The sequence below is a fragment of the Procambarus clarkii genome, chromosome 14, assembly GCF_040958095.1.
Source record: "Procambarus clarkii isolate CNS0578487 chromosome 14, FALCON_Pclarkii_2.0, whole genome shotgun sequence".
Lineage (NCBI taxonomy): Eukaryota > Metazoa > Arthropoda > Malacostraca > Decapoda > Cambaridae > Procambarus > Procambarus clarkii.
In genome coordinates this window covers 8223444-8241788 of record NC_091163.1, presented here as the reverse complement: position 1 = coordinate 8241788, position 18345 = coordinate 8223444, and the positions used below count along the sequence as shown (strand labels likewise).

At 46.6% G+C, this 18345-nt stretch overlaps 1 protein-coding gene across 2 annotated transcripts in view; it reads right to left on the bottom strand.

The window, feature by feature from the left end:
- Window positions 1-18345, bottom strand: part of LOC123771894 (solute carrier family 4 member 11) — a 427825-nt gene that overhangs the window by 154037 nt on the left and 255443 nt on the right. For both annotated transcript variants that reach the window (XM_069324327.1, XM_069324328.1), the window contains exon 2: window positions 2485-2525. In XM_069324327.1, coding sequence (XP_069180428.1) covers window positions 2485-2525 — 41 coding nt within the window. The remainder of the gene's footprint in view (window positions 1-2484; window positions 2526-18345) is intronic.

The window sequence follows — 18345 nt, the reverse complement described above, 5'->3', positions numbered from 1 at the left end:
CTTTCCAACCGAGTCTTGTTCGTTTTCCGCCTATGCTCGTATGTCTTTCTCCAATTCCGGAGAATTTTGTAGGTGATGATCATGTCTTCCCTCCCCGAGCGTGTACGAGTCATAGCCATTGGATATCCATAAGGTCAAGGGGTCACGGCCGCCAGAATAGCATCCTCATCAACCGGACGCCTCTGTATCATCTGATAACTTGTCCACAAACGTCAGTTCAAACCAACACTCATCACTCCCACAATGGCAGACGACCCTGGGAGCCAGCCTATGGCGTCTCCCACGCACAATAACACGTCCAGCCTCACCTAGACTTAATCACTGGCGTCCAGACATGATCTAATCGATAACTCTAATGCTGCCTGGAATAATATCCGCGGCCTCATCAGTAAATCTATTGCTACTCAACGATAGATTGTCACGTGATTAAAACAACTGGCACTATCGCTATATAACAAAACTATAAAATCTAATAACCATTCTACGTTGTCGTTTTATCGGCCACAATACGCACGTCTAACATAGTCATGACACTATACCCAGTGGTTCAATAAACCACTGAACGATATGTTGAACATATCTCTAACCCTGTCCATGGAGGACAGATGAAAATGTATATATGCTGGTTAGCACTGTAAATGTGTGGCCACGTTTGTTATACAAAATAATACAAAAAAAACTATACCCAGTGGCCACACTAAGAGAAACGTTAATTCAACTTTGGATCATGTTTATTTGACTAGGTAACGCAAGCAGCTAGTCTGAACGAAACTCCAAGTAGCACTGGCTATGGCGAGCCCGTAGTGGACTTTCAGTTTCACGCTTAACGAGAGAAAGTCAGACAGGAAATAGATGCTAATTTACACATTAGGGTTATACACCCATGGAACCGCCTACCCGCCAATGCCAGGACATTCCTTTAGTAACAATTGTGACCTTGTTTCTGAAGGCAACTAGAACAGAAAGCCGCAGGCTTCCTGTCCCAAATTGACACTACAAGATGGCTTTAAAAATCCCTACGTGTAACCAGTGATCTCTGCAACAAACGTTTGCAAGCACCCGGGGGAGCCGGTCGGCCGAGCGGACAGCACACTGGACTTTTGATCCTGTGGTCCCGAGTTCGATCCCGGGCGCCGGTGAGAAACAATGGGCAGAGTTTCTTTCCCCCCGTATGCCTCTGTTACCAATCAGTAAAATAGGTACCTGGCTGTTAGTCAGCTGTCACGGGCTGCTTCTTGGGGGTGGAGGCCTGGTCGAGGACCGGGCCGCGGGGACACTAAAGCCCCGAAATCATCTCAAGATAACCCTACTCTTCAGCAATATCTGGTTCAGACAACCTATCCTTCACAAAATACTCAGTAGACTTCATATACATTGAGGCAGCCAGTTATGTATACTGCCGATATACATATCACATATGGTTAGACATATCTGATATACATTCGCTGAGGCGATAAATTGAACAAAATTGTAATATTGTTCCAATTCGCGAGAAGAATGAGTTATACGATGACAAAAATATACAGAAGGCTTGCTCTAATTTCATGCAAGAGAGAGACCACACTCAAGTGTATTTCCTATTGTATAATACATCCTCTACCATGTGTTGTATAATACATCCTCTACCATGTGTTGTATAATACATCCTCTACCATGTGTTGTATAATACATCCTCTACCATGTGTTGTATAATACATCCTCTACCATGTGTTGTATAATACATCCTCTACCATGTGTTGTATAATACATCCTCTACCATGTACCGGACTAACAATTTATCAGCTCAAAATTCTCTAAGGAAACGCGGATAAGAAAATAAATTGTTAAATATCAATTCTGTTCATTGTTCAACACAGACGTAATTGTTCAAGAAAACGGATATCCTACCGATAAGTGCACAAACGGTGCACTTACGTATAAAAATTATAATCTTAATTTACAAGATTTGACATTGACCAATCCACACTAGAAAGTGAAGGGACGACGACGTTTCGGTCCGTCCTGGACCATTCTCAAGTCGACTGTGACTTGAGAATGGTCCAGGACGGACCGAAACGTCGTCGTCCCTTCTTCTAGTGTGTGGTCTGGTCAACATACTTCAGCCACGTTATTGTGACTCTTGGGGCCAGATTCACGAAAGCACTTACGAACCTGTACATCTTTCCTCAATCTTTGACGGCTTTGGTTACATTTATTAAACAGTTTACAAGCATGACAACTTGCCATTCAACTGTTGTTATTGTTATAAACAGCCTCCTGGTGCTGCGGAGCTCGTTAACTGTTTAATAATTGTAAACAAAGCCGCCAAAGATTGAGAAAAGATGTACAGGTTCGTAAGTGTTTGCGTAAATGCTTTCGTGAATCTGGCCCCTGGTCTGCAAGATTTGACATGGTTCCTGAAGGGAATTGGTAGTATTCTAGACAATTAAGGAAGCCCTCGTGTTATTTTAAATAAAGTTAAAAAAATAATGCTAAATTGCTTACCTCATGTTTGGCATACATTAGTGTGACCTCGTCGCCGTCGTCTGCAACAGAAAACGGTATAAATGAAAATGGGAACACGAGAGAAAGAACTGTGAATGGACAACTAGAGAATAAAAAAAATAATGAGAATTCAAGGTTTGATAACTAGGCGGGACAGAAGTGGTTGGGCAAGTTTCTTTTCACCTCATGCTGCTCTTCACCTAGCTGTAAATATATACCTTACGTTCAACTGTCGTGGGGTTGCTTCCTGGGGAAGGGTCAGAAATTCGACCTTGGGGAAACCACAATATAAGCCTAACATATATATACTGCCTGCCTGTCCCCCCGACACAATTAAGAGTAATAAGCCAGCTAGCAATTAAACTATTTATAGTCGTTGATCCACTTAATTAACTCAGTTAAATGTTCATTTATTATACGAATGTTTTAATTCTTAACTGTCATCATATTCTGAACATGAGTTCATTATCTGTCACTTCAGTAACCAGTCCGTCCTCATTAACAAAGGTTAAAGTTCATTCCATGCACCCGCCAACCCCCTCAACTGTTTATGAATGAAAAACGGTTTACACACGACTCACAACTGATGACGTCCGAACACTTCCGGAACAAGTACTTCACTGACGACTTGTGTTCGAACCACAACGCTGTAAATGCTTCACTCACGTACTACAAATAATCGCCAACAGAACCTAAACACCTAACCTAACCTATGCCTATATATGCACAATATGCTAATATATCATAATTTATATTTGAGAAAACTCCCGTTTTGAATGAACAGCATGTAAAAATGCATGAACGCGTTCTGTGGGGTCGACCGCTGGATGGAATGGACTTGAGTCGAGGACGGGTTCCAAGCCCTCTCTGCACCCCTGCTACCCCCTGGTACCTCATCAACTCTGGTCCCCCGTAGACCACCGGACTAGAATACTCACACACATCATTAACGTGAGGGGCTAAACCTTGCTCACTTCGGTACACGAAACACAGATGGCGCTGATGTTCATCACACGCCTTAAACACACATTAAAACAGAATGGCAACTCTTAATTCTTTGCTTCACAGGTTTGAGTTAGACACATAAGCTGGCTGAGGTCCCTCTGGACTTTATGCTGTTGCTCTGTAAGTTGTAAAGTGTACATAGCTAACGTAAAGTGACACTTAACACTTGCTTGTAACTCCGTCGGCCATCTTGAACTACCATTATTGTACACACACACACACACACACACACACACACACACACACACACACACACACACACACACACACACACACACACACACACACACACACAGTAGGCAGTAGGACGGCGGTCAGTGAACAAGGGTAGGACGTGCAGTCCGCGAATTACCTCAATATTCTCGGGATATTTACGTACCAGTGAGCCCAAAACATAGTTTTTGGGCATATGAAAGGTACAGCAACGCAGTGATAACGCAACATAGTGAATTCTTATAACGTTTGATAAGAAAAAAAATTGAAAAAGAACGAGATTGTGGCAAGACGGTGGCACCAGAGGCCGCGAAGGGAAGAGTTTTGGACCACGACGTGGGAGGACCTCTGGCGGGGACGTCAACAACAATATCGGACATCGCTTCATAAATCACCTAATTGTGCTGTGGGATGCTTACTCGGAGGTGAGTGCCTCTCAAAGTCAGTCATATAAGGTGTACAGTGTTTTTTTTTTTTTATATAGTAATTAGCTTTGAACATAAGTAATTAAAATACGAAAAAGTAGCTCAAGAGCCTCAGCTTGGTACCAGCTTCTCACACCTGTGTGTGACATTACACCGCCACTGACTAGACCTACCCCCCCCCCTCCTCCTCACCACAACAAGCCAGTGTAAACACACACACATGCACGCACGCACACACTGGTGACCGCTCACCCTCACTCACCCACCCTCACCCCTCACGTTCCCACGCCTTACAGTACCCCAAGACACCCCCCTACCCCTCCCCCTATACACAAACACCCCCGCACTCAACACACACACATACACACACACATACAAACACACACACACACACACACACACACACACACACACACACACACACACACACACACACACACACACACACACACACACACTCACACACACACACACACACACACACACACACACACACACACACCACACACACGCACGCACACACACACACACGCACACACACACAATCTCTCTCTGTACCCTCCCGCACTAACCCACCCCCACACACCCTCTCCATCCCCCTCCCTCACTTCCACCTTCCACCTCTCCCCATATACTCACACACCTCCTCTCTCTCTCTCTCTCTCTCTCCCCCCCCTCTCTCTCTCCCTCCCCCTTTCTCTCTCTCTCTCTCCCTCCCCCTTTCTCTCCCTCTCCCCCTCTCTCTCCCTCTCCCCCTCTCTCTCACTCTCCCCCTCTCCCTCCCTCTCCCCCTCTCTCTCACTCTCCCCCTCTCCCTCCCTCTCCCCCTCTCTCTCCCTCTCCCCCTCTCTCTCCCTCTCTCTCCCTCTCCCCCTCTCTCTCCCTCCCCCCTCTCTCTCCCTCCCCCCTCTCTCTCTCCCTCCCCCTCTCTCTCCCCCTCCCCCTCTCTCTCCCCCTCCCCCCTCTCTCTCCCCCTCCCCCCCTCTCTCTCCCCCTCCCCCTCTCTCTCTCCCCCTCCCCCTCTCTCTCTCTCCCCCCCTCTCTCTCTCCCCCTCCCCCTCTCTCTCCCTCACCCCCTCTCTCCCTCCCCTCTCTCTCTCCCTCCCCTCTCTCTCTCCCTCCCCTCTCTCGCTCCCACCCCTCTCTCTCTTCCTCCCCCTCTCTCTCTTCCTCCCCCCTCTCTCTCCCTCCCCTCTCTCGCTCCCACCCCTCTCTCTCTTCCTCCCCCTCTCTCTCTTCCTCCCCCCCTCTCTCTCCCTCCCCCCCTCTCTCTCTCTGTGTCTGTCTGTCTCTCTCTCTCTCTCTCTCTCTCTCTCTCTCTCTCTCTCTCTCTCTCTCTCTCTCTCTCTCTCTCTCTCTCTCTCTCTCTCTCACACACACACACACACTCATAGGGAAATCATGGAAGGGAGACGAACTCTGGCTGCCAAACGCAGGAAATTCACAACTGGAACAAACACAGAGGATGGGATGGAACAGGAAGCCTGGATGAAGGAAGTACTCCAGCAAATGCAGAATGAATTCAGTGAAGGACTGAGGGTAATGAGGGAGACAGTAGCCAACCTGCAAGATGATTTAAGGGCAGCAAAGGAGGAGATAAGATACCTAAAGGAGACTCTTCCACAATACCAGGCACAAACCGTACCCCAGGGAGATGGGAATGCTACTGTGGAGGGGACCACCACAACCCAGATCTCATTTGCTGAAATGCTTAAAAAGAGCCCTGAAGCTAGGTCTGCGGTTAAGGAAGTTGCCATGGAAGTGGCTTCCTCTCAGGAAGCAGCTAGATGTACTAGCCGGCTGATAGAGAGAAATAGAGCAGTAGTAGTAGCAGGCATTGAAGAACAAACAGGGACCAGACCAAAGGAGCGGAGAGACAAGGACAAAAACATGATTAAAGAGATCCTTAAAGAGGTAAGGATGGAGGGAGCTGAGCGAAATGTTGAAAAGGTTTTCAGGCTTGGAAAGTACAACAAGGACAGAGACCGAATGATAAAGGTGGTTTTCATGAGCGAAATCGCGAAAGAGGAACTGCTAGCAAGGAAGTGTTGTCTAAAAGGTGTAGAGAAGTTCAAGAAAATATTCCTGCAGAGGGATATGACAAGGGAAGAGAGAATACGGACAGCAGACGCGAGGAAGGAGCGCAGGAAGAGAGAAGGAAATCAGAGTACCACAACCCAGAACCCTACAATCCCAGAGGGAAGTGGAGAACCCTCCTCAAACAGTGCAACAGCCACAGGGATTGGGGCACCACCCCCAAATTCTACCCAACAGACACCCAACCTGCCCCATCCCCTGTCAGCCCCCCACTAAGTACCCACCTAGGGCACCCTCCCCCCACCCACCCCCCACCCCCCACTCACCCCCCTTCTCCCCCTCACCCCTCTCCCCAGGACCTCCCTTCTCCCCCATCCCCCATGCCCTCCCTTCTCCCACATGCCTTCCCGTCTCTCCCACCCCCATGCCCTCCCTTCTCCCCCTCCCCCCTAAGCCCCCCACTCTCCCCCACCCCACCTAAGTCTTCCCCTCTCCCCCACTCCCCTAAACCCTCCCCTCTTCCTCACCCACCTCAGCCCTCCCTTTTCCCCCACGCCCCCCAAGCCCTCCACCCTTTTCTCTTCCCCCAAGCCCCCCCATCTCCCCTATCCCCCACAGCCTCTCCTCCCCCCATGCTTCCCCAACCCTCCCTCTCTTACCCACCCCCTGTACCCTCCCCCTCTTATCCACCCCCTGTACCCTCCCCCTCTTATCCACCCCCTGTACCCTCCCCCTCTTATCCACCCCCTGTACCCTCCCCCTCTCCCCCACCACCCCAAGCCCTCCCTCCTCCACCAATCCCCCCGTGCCAGGTCCCCCCAGCTCCCACTCACCCCAGATCCCAAAGGTCCCCCCCAGAAAAGAAGCAGAAGAGAGTCAGTTTCAGGGTGATGTACTCGAACATAGATGGGATCACAAGCAAGACAAGTGAACTAAGGGAAAGAGCACAAGAAGTTAACCCAGATGTAATCGGACTCACTGAAACAAAACTCTCTGGAATCATAACGAATGCCGTGTTTCCCCAGGAGTATACAGTAATAAGGAAAGAGAGGGAAGGTAGAGGAGGAGGCGGAGTGGCCCTACTCATGAGAAGGGAATGGAGTTTTAAGGAGATGGCCATCCCGGGCTGTGAGGAGTTCAGAGACTACATAGCAGGCACCATAACAATGGGAGGACCAAGAATAGTAGTAGCAGTAATATACAACCCTCCACCAAATGACAGGAGACCCAGTCAAGAGTATGAAAACAACAACAAGGCAGTTAACACTATAATTGAGAGGGCAGCCTCTGCTGCCTGTAGAAATAGATCCCACCTGCTCATCATGGGCGACTTCAATCACGGAAAGATTGACTGGGAGAACAAGGAACCGCATGGAGGCGAGGATACGTGGAGAGCCAAACTATTGGAGGTGGTGACAAGCAACTTTTTAACGCAGCATGTCGGAGAACCCACAAGGATGAGAGGCAATGACGAACCAGCGAGACTCGACCTAGTCTTCACTCTGAACGACTCCGACATAAGAGAAATCGGTTTTGAGGACCCAGTAGGAATGAGCGACCACAGTGTACTGGTGTTTGAGTACTTGATTGAAGAAGGGTTATTGAACTCGAGGAGGGATACCGAAACCAAAAGGTTAGCATACCGAAAGGGAAACTATGAGGGGATAAGAAAATTCCTAACAGATATAGCATGGGAAACAGAGCTCAGGGGAAAGACGGCCCAAGATATGATGGATTACATCACGCAGAAGTGCAAGGACGCAGCAAACAAGTTTGTCCCAGTCCAAAAGGAAAACAGAGAAATGAAGATGAGAAACCCATGGTTTAATCAAAGATGTAGGCTAGCTAAGCAGCAAAGTAAAAGGGCATGGAGAAACTATAGGAATAACAGGACACTGGAGAGCAGAGAAAGATACCAGAATGCCAGGAATGAATATGTCAGGATGAGAAGAGAGGCAGAAAGACAATACGAAAATGACATCGCAAGCAAGGCAAAGACTCAGCCTAAATTGTTGCATAGCCACATTAGGAGAAAAACAACAGTAAAGGAACAGGTTATGAGATTAAGGATAGGGGCGGAAGGATTCACTACAAATGACAAGGAAGTGTGTGAGGAATTGAATAAGAAATTCCAGGAGGTCTTCACCTTAGAACAAGGAGAAATTCCAGAGGTAAGTGAGGGAATAGCTAACCAGGAACCACTGGAAGAGTTTGAGATTACCAGTGGGGAAGTAAGGAAGTGTTTACTAGAGTTGGACGTGACGAAGGCTATAGGCCCAGATGGAATCTCCCCTTGGGTTCTAAAGGAAGGAGCAAGAGAACTGAGCCTACCACTCTCCATAGTGTATAACAAATCACTGGCAACAGGGGAACTGCCAGATACTTGGAAAGCAGCTAACGTAGTCCCGATATACAAGAAAGGGGATAGACAGGAGGCACTGAACTACAGGCCAGTGTCCCTAACCTGCATACCATGTAAGCTGATGGAGAAGATTGTGCGAAAAAAACTAGTGGAGCATCTGGAGCGAAGGAACTTTGTAACACAGCATCAACATGGGTTCAGGGATGGCAGGTCCTGCCTCACAGGGTTACTTGAATTCTACGACCAGGCAACAAAAATAAGGCAAGAAAGAGAAGGGTGGGCAGACTGCATATTTTTGGATTGTCAGAAAGCCTTTGATACAGTGCCACACAAGAGGCTAGTGCGAAAGTTGGAGATGCAGGCTGGAGTGAGAGGGAAGGTACTCCGGTGGATAGAGGAATACCTAAGCAACAGGAGACAACGAGTCTGTGTGAGGGGTGAGGTCTCAGATTGGCGAGACGTCACAAGTGGAGTCCCGCAGGGGTCAGTCCTTGGACCTATACTGTTTCTGGTATATGTAAATGATCTCCCAGAGGGTATAGATTCGTTCCTCTCAATGTTTGCCGACGATGCAAAAATTATGAGGAGGATTGAAACAGAGGATGATAGTAGGAGGCTACAAGATGACCTGGATAGACTGAGTGAATGGTCCAACAAATGGCTGTTGAAGTTCAACCCGAGTAAATGCAAAGTAATGAAACTAGGCAGTGGAAACAGGAGGCCAGGCACAGGATACAGAATAGGAGATGAAGTACTTAATGAAACAGACAGAGAGAAAGATCTAGGAGTTGATATCACACCAAACCTGTCTCCTGAAGCCCACATAAAGAGAATAACGTCTGCGGCATATGCGAGGCTGGCTAACATCAGAACGGCGTTCAGGAACCTGTGTAAGGAATCATTCAGAATCTTGTACACCACATATGTAAGACCAATCCTGGAGTATGCGGCCCCAGCATGGAGCCCGTACCTTGTCAAGCACAAGACGAAGCTGGAAAAAGTCCAAAGGTATGCTACTAGACTAGTCCCAGAACTAAGAGGCATGAGTTATGAGGAAAGGCTGCGGGAAATGCACCTCACGACACTGGAAGACAGAAGAGTAAGGGGGGACATGATCACAACCTACAAAATCCTCAGGGGAATCGACCGGGTAAACAAGGACGAACTTTTCAACACTGGTGGGACGCGAACAAGGGGACACAGGTGGAAGCTGAGTACCCAAATGAGCCACAGAGACGTTAGAAAGAACTTTTTCAGTGTCAGAGTAGTTAGCAAATGGAATGCATTAGGAAGTGATGTGGTGGAGGCTGACTCCATTCACAGTTTCAAATGTAGATATGATAGAGCCCAATAGGCTCAGGAATCTGTACACCAGTTGATTGACGGTTGAGAGGCGGGACCAAAGAGCCAGAGCTCAACCCCCGCAAGCACAATTAGGTAAGCACAATTAGGTAAGTACACACACACACACACACATAGGTGCTCCAAGTAGTCATTTTAGACAGCCGTGAAGGCTCGTCCACTTAATGGCTAAACTCTGCAGTCTAATGGCTAGGCCTGGGATGGGTATAGTGATTCGTAGGACCTAACAACCCAACATAATGACACCATTGATGGCACTAAATTATATTCTTGGTGGGCATTTGTGCCTGTTGGTTCCACCTGGAGCGTCTTGTCTTGTTCCCACTGTTCAGCGCCCATAACATTTGTTTTATAGTTAGTTCACTTTGTTCATTAATTATGCATACCCATCCTGTGAGTGGTAGTGGACCCCCATACCCATCCTGTGGGTGGTAGTGGACCCCCATACCCATCCTGTGGGTGGTAGTGGACCCCCATACCCATCCTGTGGGTGGTAGTGGACCCCCATACCCATCCTGTGAGTGGTAGTGGACCCCCATACCCATCCTGTGAGTGGTAGTGGACCCCCATACCCATCCTGTGGGTGGTAGTGGACCCCCATACCCATCCTGTGGGTGGTAGTGGACCCCCATACCCATCCTGTGGGTGGTAGTGGACCCCCATACCCATCCTGTGAGTGGTAGTGGACCCCCATACCCATCCTGTGAGTGGTAGTGGACCCCCATACCCATCCTGTGAGTGGTAGTGGACCCCCATACCCATCCTGTGGGTGGTAGTGGACCCCCATACCCATCCTGTGAGTGGTAGTGGACCCCCATACCCATCCTGTGGGTGGTAGTGGACCCCCATGCCCATCCTGTGGGTGGTAGTGGACCCCCATACCCATCCTGTGGGTGGTAGTGGACCCCCATACCCATCCTGTGAGTGGTAGTGGACCCCATACCCATCCTGTGAGTGGTAGTGGACCCCCATACCCATCCTGTGAGTGGTAGTGGCCCCCCATACCCATCCTGTGGGTGGTAGTGGACCCCCATACCCATCCTGTGGGTGGTAGTGGACCCCCATACCCATCCTGTGAGTGGTAGTGGACCCCCATACCCATCCTGTGGGTGGTAGTGGACCCCCATACCCATCCTGTGGGTGGTACTACTCATAGCTGAGTGGATAGCGCTTCTGCCTCACACGCCTGGGGTACATGGTTCGAGTCTCTATAAGAGCTCCACGTGATTGACAAATGAAGAAACGAGGTCGTTTGCGTCTTGGACCATCATCAGGTCGTCTGAGGACGTCTTAAGGAGGACTTGACCACGACATCAAAAGTGCTCCTTACACCAAACGAACCTTCCTTGCAATCCATATTGCACTAATCATCTGCAACATGATAGAGTACATCAACTCATTCCACGTGAATACACAGACTTGTGTATGTATACCCCAAAAAAACTATCAATAAATAGCGTATATGAGATGTATGTTTACCCAGCAAACACACCCACACAAGACAAGCACGTCGACGGCCAGGAGAACAAACACAATTGCTTACAGCCCCCCATATAAAAGTACTACAGAAACAAACATAGATCATGGTCCTGTGTTTGTTTCTGTAACAAACACAGGAAGGTCCCCACTGACCTTCTTCTAAACACAGGCTCGAAGCTCTCATTCTTGAACGAGATGTTTGCTGTCTGCTTGATGGGGTTTCTGGGAGTTTTTCTACTGCCCGGCCCGAAGCCAGACTTGACTTGTGAGAGTTTGGTCCAACAGGCTGTTGCTTGGAGCGGCCCGCAGGCCTACATATCCACCACAGCCTGGTTGGTCCGGCACTTCTTTGCATGGAGCGAGAATACTGCATCTGACTTGTCAAGTTAGAAAGCCAAATGGCAGAAAAAAAATCACTGAATCAGAGATGAGATTACTCTCTCTCTCTCTCTCTCTCTCTCTCTCTCTCTCTCTCTCTCTCTCTCTCTCTCTCTCTCTCTCTCTCTCTCTCTCTCTCTCTCTCACCAGATCTCTCCCTATCTCTACTCTCCCAATTGAAATTGAAATTGAAATTGAAATAAGTTTATTGAGGTAAAATACACACAAAGGGATGAGGTAGCTCAAGCTATTCTCACCCCATTCAGTACAACGTGTTAATATATACATATACACACATCACAAATAAACACATTACCAAACATTTTGAGAGGTAAAAATATACATTTCCTCCTTCACAAGTAGTATGTTATTAGACGTACACACAAATACTTTTATGACCTAGGTATACTGTATAGACAAATTGCAAGACACCTGCAGATAATTCAACAAAATATTACAATCTTGGTGCAAAATTCTTATATCTCTCAAGAATATCATCAACCTTTCCGTTGTGACACATCCAGGCTATTTGTTCAGGAACAGTCCTTATCTCAGTGTTTCTATATACACTAATCAACGGACAATCAAGAATATAATGGGCAAGGGTGTGAGACCTTAACATACCACATAGTTTACACTTCGTGTCATTACCATGAACATCTATCCCATATTCCCAGTAATATTTGTACCCAAGCCTGAGCCGCATGTACACAGAGTCACTCCAAGCATTTCTCCTTTTACCATAAGTGAAATGGGTGTTTTGACTCACATACATGTAGTGTTGCATGGTTTGACTACTCTCATACATTATCTCTCTCCTCTCCACTCCCGCCTGTGCCTGAATATTTCTGATTTTGCTTCTTATTTGTCTCATTGTGAATTCACATTCAATGTCAACTTGTGGTTTTGATGTGGCACGTTTGGCCAAGTCATCCGCCACCTCGTTGAGCACTATTCCAACGTGAGATGGAATCCACATGAATTTCACACTATAACCTTTCAGCTGTATCTCAGTTATTCTTCTCTTACAGTCCTCCACTATAGACATGAAGACTGGGTTTCGACTGTTTAAGGACTCCAGTGCTCCTCGGCTATCGACAAATACAAAAACATTTTTGTCGTCATGACGTACTTCCTCCAAACACGCCAGAATGGCCTGCAGTTCAGCTTGTGTGGATGATATATAATTACTAAGCCGGAGTTCAATTATCCTGTCCACAGTCCCAAACTCCGTATAATCCCTTATTAGGACACCACACCCTGCCCTGCCATCCTCCGCCACCGACCCGTCGCAATATACATGTAAACTGTTGCCTCTTGGTAACCGAGATATCATGCTTCCATACAAACACCGTAATTGTCCCGGTTCATGATGAATCTTTTTCACCTTGAGGGGTACAATTTCGACGTCTATTTTCTGTACTTTCCAGGGAGCAGACATATTACACTTTCGAGAGGGTTTACAGCAGTCAAGTACGTCGTATTCCCTGAGGTCATGAGCTAATCCTCTCGTATAGCGTGTCTCCCTCAGTTTCCTGGAAGTGTGTACGTCACTCAAGCAGGTCTGAACGCTCTCAAACAGCTTATCCCCTCCTTTTCTCCGCATGAAACGAATAGATACTCTAGTGTTAATGTCACGGACTCTATCACACACACTCTGTAAATTTAATTCCATTCTCATTATTTCAATCATTGCATTTCTTTGACATCCAAGAATAATCCTCATAGCCTCGTTCTGTATCAGCTCTATTTTTTGAATTCTGCCTTGGCCTGTGTAAGACAATACGGGTGCTGCGTAGTCTATCAGGGAGCGAACAGTGCTTATGTATAACATCCGCAAGATAGGTACCCCAACACCTTTACCAGAAAAAGCCAGTGCTTTTAGAGGATGCAGACGGGCTTTACATAAGGTGCTGATATGATTTATTTCAGCATTTTTACTCTCACATGTGTATCCAACATACATGCCCAGATACTTGTACTTCTGTACACGGCTCAGTTCCACACCATTTAGAGTAAGTGTTATATTTCTTCGTTTCCTATACTCGTATTTGGTTTTATCTGCATTTATAACTAAGCCTAACTTGTGACAGGTTGTACCAAGTATGTTAAGAGCATCTTGAATTTTGTTCCCAGAAGTGCCTTGTATAAGAATGTCATCAGCATATATGATCGTCGTGACCCCTGGAGGATACATCTCTGATGCTAATCTGTTCATTAATACATTGAATAAGGTGGGACTTAATACTCCCCCTTGTGGGGTACCTAACTGAAACCTCCGTTCCTCAGACATGTATCCCTGGTAATACACCTGACCTTTTCTGCCTTGCAGGTAATCCCTTATCCAGTGTAGCAATCTCCCTGTTATTCCCAGATTGGCTAATTCGTATAAGATTACTTCCCCATTGGCTTTATCAAACGCTCCTTGTAGATCAACAAAAACTCTACAATTGTCATCCACATTAGACAAACACTTTAAGAGACAATCCGCAGTACTTTTGCCTTTGATAAAACCAAAGAGATTATTGGACATGTTATCACCTACAAGGTAGAGTAGCCTATTTAACAAAATCCTTTCCATCATTTTACAAAAGCAGGATATTAAGGAGACAGGTCTGTAGCCTCCGTTTGACTTAGGGATAGGAATGATGACAGCCTCTTTCCATTTTCTTGGTAACTTTCCCTCTCTATAACTCATATTAAACAAATCAAGTAAGGGATTAGGTTTCATACCGGCTAAATAATTAAGTATGTCATACGTTACTCCATCTTTTCCCGGAGCAGTGGAGCTGCCACTTTTTATAGCATCCAGTAGCTCATCGTGGGTTATCTCAGTGCATGCTATAGATCTTGTATTTAAGGCACATAAAGTTACTCCATTTCTAATATTTTCCCATGACTCAATGGTGACTCTCGTGTCTGCAGGTAAGGACTCCATACCAGCAGCACTTGCCCATTTATCTACTAACTCATTAGCAACTTTCCCTGGATCTGAGTGAGCAATGAATTTGGTCTTACAACCCCTGACTTTATTTACTGCTCTCCATATGTCTTTAAGGTTCTTAGTATTACCAATGGCCTGAGCAAAGTCTTGCCAGTATCTGTCCCGCGCCTCCTTCCTCACCTGACTGCATTCCCTAGCCACTTCCAACATTGTATTTTTCTCTTCATCCCTCATTCCATTTTTTAACCATGCTTTATGCGCACCCCGTAGCATTCTCTCCCATCCCTTGACTTGCTGATCATTGGAATATTTAAATTTCTTAGGTCCGTGCGTCTTGCTTCCCCTGCCCCCGTTATTTTCCCTCTGTACTAATTTCTCTATGTTCTCGACCATGTCCTCGTAAAAACTATCAACGCAGAGCGGCGTGTAATGTTGATACCAATCTCCCATATTTTGAATAAAATAATTTTTCATATCTTTCTTAATATTTAGCCTTTTCCTTTGAAAGTGGACTTGTTTTTTCCCCAGTGGTAATTCAACGTTCAAGGCAAAGTGGTCACTAAGTAGTTCCCGAACAACCCGAGCCTCCCCCATAATCCCCTGAGAGTTTAAAACGCAGGCATAGTCAAGCCGTCCTCCCCTGATGTGAGTTGGTTCATTGTTTCCCAAGAGACAGGTATCTGGATGATCTTGTAGAAACTGTAACCACTTGACCCCATTAGCATTAATACTACCCACTGTCCCAAGGCTTGTGTGCCGAGCATTAAGGTCCCCAATGACCAGTGAAGGATTAGTATAAATGCAGTCAGGTAAATAGTTAGCGTCGAAGCAGTTCCTGGATACATACAAATTAACTACAATAAATTCCCCTTCCCTTAATGATAATTTAACACAGACACTCTCTATACCTTGCGTTTTTGATGGCGGTTCTACTAACTCTGCTGGTATGGAGTTCTTAACATAAATCGACGTGCCTCTGATGTTATTTGCAGCGAAGAGGTGAAACCCTTTATAACCATTTAATTTCAATAATCCTTCATTCCTATCCCCTGTCTCCTGGAGAGCTACAACATCAATATCATTTCCCATCACATAACAATGAACATCTGTAACCCTGTTTCTCAAACCATTAACATTCCATGACAACACTTTCAGTCTAGGGTGATCCATTATTAATCAATTCATTGCCTAAGTCATCCCCAATAAGTTCACTAAATGATAGCCATACCTTGTATAACATCTCCCACCTCCTCCCAAGTTCACCAGTAAAAGCGACATTGCGATTCTCAAGAGATTTTTTCAGCCCTGAGATGTCCATTGTTGGCCCAAATGATTCCTTCATTTTATGTGTAATTATAGGGTTCTTCCTTTCACTACGACTACCATCATTCACACACACTTCACTTTCCTTCATTTCATCACTCAATATTTCATTTTTGTCCTCAACCACTATATCCTGACTATCCTTCACCGTTTTGTGATTTTCCTTGACCTCCTGAACGTTTAATTTAGCCTCGATGGACTCGATTCTCTGCCCCAGATTTTGGAGGAACTCACCAACTTTTTTAAGTTCAGCCCACACTTCCTTGACCATATTATTATGACCCTCTCTCTGAGCCACAGTAGCCACTTCACTCACCGTTACACTGTCACTGCCGGAGTCCTGAGTGGTGGCGTGGCTGCTTGTTGCTGGAGCCTGCCTAAGTAAAGGTGACTCCTTTACCCACGCATTCGTCCGGTTCACTGGCACTGTTTGGGGCAGACTGTTTTGCTGTGCTCCCGGTGTCTGGGTAAGAGCTCTTGCTTGCTCTGTAACATTCACCGGCCGGAGAACAGCCATACTCGGCCTCTTGCTACACACAGCCGAGCTCGCATTGTGAACACCTCCACAGTTGCAGCATCTGGGAACTATTTTCTCACCCAGATTCAGTCTGTTTCTACACACAGTAGAGAGGTGAGACTTTCCGCAGAAACGACATCGTGGATCATTTTGACAGCTCCAGGATTTATGCCCCCATCTGCAGCATTTCAGGCATATTATGGGCTCTTCCACATACTTTGCTACATGCCTGTAGCCAGCCCCGGTGATGAACACTTTTTCGGGTACGTCACCTCTCACTAGAGCCACCACCTGACTCCTAGCTTCACCTTTAATAAGGTGACGCTTGGCCCACACAAATCGTTGGTCGTCGAGTATAAACTCGGGGTCCAGAATCTGAGGGTATTTATAGATAATTACCTTCGTCAGCTTCTCGTTCCCCTCCGGTATTTCCATAAGAATTCCATCATATCCTTGCTGGCTAAGAAACGTCACTGCCTCCCTAGAACCTACCGTTAAGTAAGGTCTGTTTACACCTTCCTTCAGCAGGGGCTCCAACTTGCGGTGTTCTCTTCCGAGTTTGACGGTCCACAGCAGCTTCTGATGATAGGCCAACGTGCATGAGGCAGGGAAGAGAAGCCTCCATCTCCGCTGATCCTCACCTTCCTGACATCGTTCCGTCCGTTTGTCTGCATCAGTCTCGGCGTCGTTCTTCATTCTTTTATCGTTTCCGTTAAGTGTACCATTACTGTCCACACTACGCCTTGCATCCTGTCTTCTGCGTTTCTTCTTATTCCTTGTCAGAACTTCTTGAAACACGCCCTCCTCGTCTGACTGGCTGCTTTCAGAGTCCATGTTAATATCTCCGTGGGAAGCAGCCAGTTCTACTGGTGACTGAGTCTCCATCTCAGTACCCAGCATGGGGGGAGGGGGAGGGGGAAGGTGCGGAGCAGAGGTCTTGACCCGACCGCGTCCCAGGTAAGACTGACTCTCCCAATTGGGATCGACTATTGAGGATACTCTACATCAGGCAGCAAGATTCATGGTCCAACTAGCAGCAAGTGAGAGTGGAGTGAGAGGCCACTCTCCAGGGGAGAGATTGTTGGAATGAACTTTGGAGAGTTAATTTTTCAACTTCCTGCTTCGGTGAAGAAATGCATAAAAAAAATATCGGGCAGATTCGTGCCAGAATCATAAATCTTCATAGAGTGAACTCTCCAAACAGTCCTACGGCCAGATTCACGAAGTATTTACGCAAGCACTTACGAACGTGTACATCTTTCATCAATCTTCGACGGCTTTGGTTACATTTATTAAACAGTTTACAAGCATGAAAACTTGCCAATCAACTGTTGTTATTGTTATAAACAGCCTCCTGGTGCCTCGGAGCTCATTAACTGTTTAATAATTGTAAACAATGCCGCCAAAGATTGAGAAAAGATATACAGGTTCGTAAGTACGTGCGTAACTGCTTCATGAATCTGGCCCCTGGGTCGGTGGTAATCTATCTATCCATCTCTATCCCTCTCTATCCGTCTGCCTCTCCCTCTCTCTGAGGTTTAATACACAGCCAACCTTTCTACCTAACCAGCATCACAAGGATATGAGCCGTACATGCCAGGTTAGCCACCATTAGACCTGCCTTTAAAAAAAATGTGTAACGATGCATTTAAGACCTCGTATAAGATATATACCATCCATATACAAGTTTAGACCTCGTATAACATATATCCATCCTGGAACATGCTGCTCCAGCTACAGGAATTAAACTTCACTTCGCTAGAGACGAATAGCTGATTAAAAAGTCTATAGGCGGGACTAGCAAGTCGAAGTTCAA